Raw genomic sequence first — 6,521 nt, 5'->3', positions numbered from 1 at the left:
GTCCAAGACAAGAAAAATGGTCGGTGAAGGAAAAGGACCCACATCTCCCTTACTTTGGATTTTATAATGAAATGGACACTCTCTTTACACAGTACGTGGGCCACATATGGAGATAAAGAAAGGGACTCCAATTGCCTGCTAAAGCCGGAAGTTAGGTGGGGCCCACTGTGATGTCTATGAGGAATCTATGTCGTCCATCTGTTTTTCAAGATTCAAAACTCAAGTGGGTCACACGATTAAAAAAAAAAGAAAAAAAGTGAGGATTGAACATCCACCGTTGAAACATTCGTACGGCCACAGAAGTTTTGGATCAGGCTAATATTTCTGTTTTCAGTTTATCCCAAGTAATGTGGCCTTGTAAACGGTGTAGATGGCATGTGAGGAGGTTTCAACGGTAGGCATCTCCCTACCCACGTTTTTCCTTTTTCCTTGCCTTGCCATCCACTTGAATTTTGGATCTGCAGCATTTTTAGCCCCATGTCTTAACATGATCGGGCAGAATGGATGGACAGGTCGATTTCTCATCAGCATTACAGTGGACCCACCTATCTTCCCGTCACAGGAATTCCCTCCGAAAGGCTTTCAAAAGCAATTGGTGTCCGAAAGGAAGTGGGAATCTTCAAAGAAAGTGATGCATTGGGAAGAAAAACATAAAATTAAAATGGAAAAGAAGTGTTTGGTAAGGCTGCTTCTGACGTGGAATGGGATTGGGTACAAACGTACCCACTAAACTCTACGTGACCCACCTTAATGTATGTGTCTTATCCACTCCGTCCATCAGTTTTAACAGCTCATTTTAATACGCGAGTTTAAAATTAAAACATATCCAAAGCAAGTGTACACACAACAGGAAACAATTGTAATAATAACATCCACCATTGAAACCTCTTAAGGCCTACGGTGATATTTATTTCTCATCCAACCTGTTTGTAAGGTCACAAATCTGGATGTAGACAAAACACAAATATCATCTTGAACGAAACTTCTTATCACTCCCAAGAAGTTTTCAACCATAGGTGCTCAATTCACATGTTTTTTTCCTGTGGTGTGGTCCATTTGAGCTTTAGATATGCTTCAATTTTGGGTTTATATCCTAAAATAAGCTGGTATAATGGATGGACGGCATGGATAAGATACATACATCGTAGTGGGCTCAAAAGAGTTTAGTCAGTGCGCTCTAGCTAACTGAGTTAGCACGCAATCCGCTTTCCTTGGGGATGAAGTTTGGAACCTCTTTGTTATCTTTCTTTTCCCTTCCACCTTGATCTCCACTCAAATATTTTTTTTTCCCTTTTTCAGGGCTGGGCTCGTATATGCTTTATTCACCATTTACGTTAGAATCAATCTACACCGTCCAAGTTGTGAGCCCCACTATGGATGTAGTGGGTTGTGATGATCACATCAATCATATGATCTTAACCATCCAATATCATCCCTATTTTTTGTAGCCATCCTTTTCTTGGAGCCATGGAAGGGATGGCTAAGATTGCCTGATAAAATTGACTCTTTAAAATCATAAATAGTCTATAATGCGCTCCAACAAAAAGTGATTGATCAAATACAGTACCGTACCTATTTTTGAATAAATGATCTGGACGGTCCAAAATAAATGGTAATGATATCAGACGGTTATGATTGTCATATTAGCGATATTAGCACGTTGGCTCATAAAAATCTGTGTTGGATCTAAAATACAGTACAGATCAAACTACACCCTCCAAGTTGTAGGGGCCTCTTGTGGATGGATTGGGTACTAGAATGTCACGTAGATCTGATGATCTTGACCATTTGCTACTGTCTGTTCGATTTGGAAATCTGATCATTCTCTTTCCTAGCTGTTTGATCATGGGAAACCGATTGGATGGCTAAGATCGTTTCGTAAGTGTGCTGATAATCAGAGTGGTGGGACAATCGGATTTGGACCACACAAACATTTATTTTTCAAGTTTTAACTTTCCCATTTAATGGACACCAATTGCATATGTTTAAATCATCAAATGAACAAGATCTCCAGAATATGCACTATCACTAGTGGGGACCACATTTTGAAGAATCCAGATTGAGATGCATACATGCCACGTGTACAGTGGTCCATCCATCACTGTTTAGTGAACGGTGCAAAACGCAATTTTTTAACATGTTCTCTACCTATATAAACACTCCACACCCCTCCACTCCAAACTCCCTCCAATTTCATTCCCTTATGAGCTACGATGCACTACAGCCCCAGCGTGGCCAGAAAACCACCAGTCGAATAGCTGGAAAACCGCTGTTGGAATGGCAACAGTTCGGAAATTGATTGTGGAAGTCGTCGAAGCCCGCAACCTCCTTCCAAAGGATGGATCTGGATCGTCGAGTCCGTATGTAGTCATGGACTTCTACGGTCAGCGAAAGCGGACCCAGACGGTGCACCGAGACCTCAATCCGACGTGGAACGAAGTGTTCGAGTTTCAGGTCGACAAGGATGCGGACTTGGCCGTAGAAGCATTGGAGATTGACGTGTACCATGATAAGCGTGTGGGGCCCACCGGGAGGAATAACCTCCTCGGTCGGGTGCGGCTCAACGCTAGCCAGTTCGTACGGAAAGGCGAGGAGGCTCTCGTGCTCTACCCGTTGGAGAAAAAGCACTTCTGGAGCTGGATTCAGGGCGATATCGGACTCAGGATATATTACGTCGATGAGCTTGTTCCGCCTCCGGCATCTCCACTGCCGTCGCCGCCGGAAGATGCTGGAAAGTCTGACACACCAGCGACTCCGCTGCCGCAAGCGGAGGATGCTGGAAAGCCAAACATGCCGGAAGCAGAACCCCCTGCGTCAGTTGAGCCTACTCCCCCTACTGCCGAAAAATCCGACGCACCACCAGAAGCCAATCCGCCGCAACCAGAGGTGCCGCCACCACCAGAAGCTGGAAAGCCCGAAGAACCGGCAACTGATCCACCAGTCGAAACCGCACCTGCACCAGAACCTCTCCTGACACCGTCGGAAAACATTCCTAATGCCGAGCCTACCCAAACACAGCCGGAGTCAGGTGCAGGGAACCCCCCACCGCCAGATCTGACATCAGACACGACCATGCATGGACCAGATCACAAACAGAAAATGACTGGATTCAATGGTCCGCGGCAGAATTACCGGCATCCAGTATCCGATATCTACCCAAGAGAAGCGCCGGATAGATTTCCTGGGATTCCGAACGAGCGATCATCATATGATCTTGTGGAGAAAATGCATTACCTGTTCGTAAGGGTAGTCAAGGCCCGATCGCTACCCTTCGATGCAAATCCGTTCGTCAAGATCACTGTCTCTGGCTGCAACGTCCAGACGAAAATCGCCCAGAAAACCACCCTCCAATTCGAGTGGGACCAGACATTCGCCTTCGGACGGGACGCGCACGGATCGGCCTCCACCCTTGAAGTCTCTGTGTGGGACCCACGACCTGGGTCCGCTCCGACCCCAACGCCCCCACAGGAACCCGGCGGCGGCAGAGATGAGAACTTCCTCGGCGGCATCTGTTTCGACGTTTCCGAGATCCCGCTGCGGGACCCACCAGACAGCCCGCTGGCCCCACAGTGGTACAGGCTGGAGGGTGGTGGGGCCCACCGAGGGGATCTGATGCTGGCTACGTGGATCGGGACGCAAGCAGACGAATCGTTTTCCGAAGCGTGGAAAACGGACACGTCCGGCACCGTCAGTTCCCGCGCAAAAGTCTACCTGTCTCCAAAACTCTGGTATCTCCGTGTAACGGTCTTGGAAGCCCAAGACATCCAGCCTTTAACGCCGTTAAAGGAAACTGCCTTCTCCGTCAAAGCCCAGCTCGAATTCCAGATCTTGAAAACCCGAACAGCCATCAGCCGCAACGGCTCCCCGTCTTGGAACGAAGACCTTATCCTCGTCGCTGCCGAGCCTTTCGGCGACCTCCGCGTCGTCTTCTTCCTCGAGCACCGCTCCGGGAAGGACACGACAGTCCTTGGCATCGCCGGAATACCACTCACGACCATCGAGCGACGCGTCGACGACCGGAGAGTGGTTTCCCGGTGGATCACCCTCGACAGCCCAACCAAAAGCAGGAAAGACAGTTATAACGGCCGGTTGCACGTGCGTGTCTGCTTCGATGGGGGTTATCACGTGGCTGATGAACCAGCTCACGTGACCAGCGATCTCCGGCCAGCGGCCCGCCAGCTCTGGAAACCGCCGATCGGGACCGTCGAGCTGGGGATCGTCGGGTGCCGGAACCTTCTTCCGGTGAAGACGGTCGGAGGGAGGGGCACCGCCGACGCGTACGCAGTCGCGAAGTACGGCGAGAAGTGGGTCCGGTCGCGGACGGTCGCAGACAGCTTGGATCCACGGTGGAATGAGCAGTACACGTGGCACGTTTATGACCCTTGCACGGTCCTGACAGTTGGCGTCTTCAACAGCGTGGACGAATCGAAAGACCCCGCGCGGCAGGATTTGCGGATAGGAAAGATACGGATACGTATTTCTACGCTGGAAAACAACCGTGTGTACAAAAACACGTACCCATTGCTTCTGTTGCATCCTACCGGAGTCAAGAAGATGGGCGAGGTCGAGCTCGCAGTGCGGTTCGCACGTGTGGTCCCAAAGCTGGATGTGTTGCACGTGTATTCGCAGCCAATGCTGCCACGTATGCACTACTTGAAGCCCATCGGCACGATGCAGCAGGAGTCGCTGAGAGGAATGGCCGCACGTCTGGTAGCCCAGCACCTGTCGCGGTCGGAACCGCCGCTGCGACGGGAGGTCGTGCTCCACATGCTTGACGCGGATTCGCACGCGTTCAGCATGCGGAAGGTGCGTGCGAACTGGCACCGGATCATCAACATGATGGGGTGGGCCGTCGAGATGGCCCGCTGGGTCGACGACACACGTGCGTGGAGGAACACGACAGCGACGCTGATCGCGCACGTGCTGTTGGTGTTGCTCGTGTGGCACCCTGACCTCATGGTCCCAACTATCGCATTCTACACGTTTGTGGTTGGGGGTTGGAATTACCGGGCGAGGCGACGGGACCCGATGCCGCACCCGTGTGTGAAGATTTCGCACGCGGAAGCCGCGGATCGGGAGGAGCTGGACGAGGAATTTGATTCGATACCTAGCTCGAGGCCACCAGACACGGTGCGGGTACGGTACGATAGGCTCCGCACGCTGGGAGCGAGGGTGCAGACGGTGCTTGGCGATATTGCAACACAAGGAGAGCGGATGCAAGCATTGGTCACATGGCGGGACCCACGTGCGACTGGAATCTTCATCACCGTATGTTTCTTGGTGTCCTTCGTTCTGTATGTGGTCCCATCGAAGATGGTGGCGATCGTGGCGGGGTTTTACTATCTACGGCACCCGATGTTCAGAGACCGTATGCCCGGTCCTTCTTTGAACTTCTTCAGGCGGCTTCCGTCGCTTTCCGATCGCATCATGTAGGTCCAAACAAGGCATGGGAGTCGGTATTTTTCTAAGCTTTTTTTTTTTGGATGCATCTCTACCTCGGTAATGTAATGAAATGATGACAGTTTATCTGTTCAAACGATGGAGTAAATATCGTGCCTTTTATAAGACAAATCATGCGTTTTTATTGCACTTTGCATTCCACCCAGAGTTGGGCACGGGACGACTCCAGTCGGTAACGTTCAACTCGTTAAGATCCGAGTGGTTTTGAACTGAGTGGGTGAGTCGATCCGAATCGACTTGTTCATATCCGAACTGAGTGGGTGAGTGGATCCAAATTGAATTGACTTCATAAATCAAAACTCAAACCGAGTCGAATTTAAGTTTTGAGTTATGATTTCAGCCCATTGATACTCACTATGCAACCGACCCTACTTGGTACTTGTGACCAAATCGGACTCGGTCCAAATTAGTTCAAGTTAGATCAGGACTCAGATCAGGTTAGGCATGCTAGACTCTATACCGAGTCGGGTCAAATTTGGGTCAGGCCTATTTCAAAGCCAAATCAAGGCAGATCAGCCCTAACTCATCCAACTCGACTCAGATCCCTGCTCACACCTCAAAAGCTCTATATCAACCAAAGAAAATAGAGTACCATGCCCCAACACACCATGCTTGGATGCCTGTCGATCTGTTCAAAGATACACTTGGCTACTTGTTACAAGAATAAGTTCTCTCATCTACTTAGCCGCTCAGTAACGCGACTCAATCGGAATCCTTTCAATTGCACGTCCAATCAGTCAGAAGCGAACCATTCCAACTTGTAATGGTTTAATTAAGGTAAATTAATAGTGAGTGGGAATAAATGCAGCAAAGCTAGATTAACACATTGTAATGTTAACGACCTAACAAATTCTTGCAAAATTACAGAAAACATCACCAAGTCAGCATGCAGGGCACATCCGAAAAATATCAAATGACAAAGGACTGGAGAACACATTGTAAGGCAGGCACGTGTGGGTTTGCCATGCATCATCTACCTATAGAGATAGTACCAACTATATATTGGCAAGAAATCAAAGAAAAAAAGAAAAAAGGATTGCAACTAAAGGCCATACAGCTGT

At 49.3% G+C, this 6,521-nt stretch overlaps 1 protein-coding gene across 1 annotated transcript; it reads left to right on the top strand.

Annotated features, from left to right (window-relative positions):
• Positions 1-2,170: 2,170 nt before the first annotated feature.
• On the top strand, positions 2,171-5,571 carry LOC131232971 (multiple C2 domain and transmembrane region protein 16). The gene has a single exon (XM_058229512.1). The coding sequence runs from the start codon at positions 2,278-2,280 to the stop codon at positions 5,431-5,433; it is 3,156 nt and encodes a 1,051-aa protein (XP_058085495.1). The 5' UTR covers positions 2,171-2,277; the 3' UTR covers positions 5,434-5,571.
• The last annotated feature ends 950 nt before the right edge of the window (positions 5,572-6,521 follow it).

This window comes from Magnolia sinica, chromosome 18 (genome assembly GCF_029962835.1).
Source record: "Magnolia sinica isolate HGM2019 chromosome 18, MsV1, whole genome shotgun sequence".
NCBI classification, from domain to species: Eukaryota; Viridiplantae; Streptophyta; class Magnoliopsida; order Magnoliales; family Magnoliaceae; genus Magnolia; species Magnolia sinica.
The sequence above is the reverse complement of the archived record's forward strand: the minus strand, read 5'-3'. Positions and strand labels throughout refer to the sequence as shown.

What these genes read in the sequence shown, in the direction of transcription:
- LOC131232971 (XM_058229512.1), top strand. Translation starts at nt 2,278, where the DNA reads ATGGCAACAGTTCGGAAATTGATTGTGGAAGTCGTCGAAGCCCGCAAC.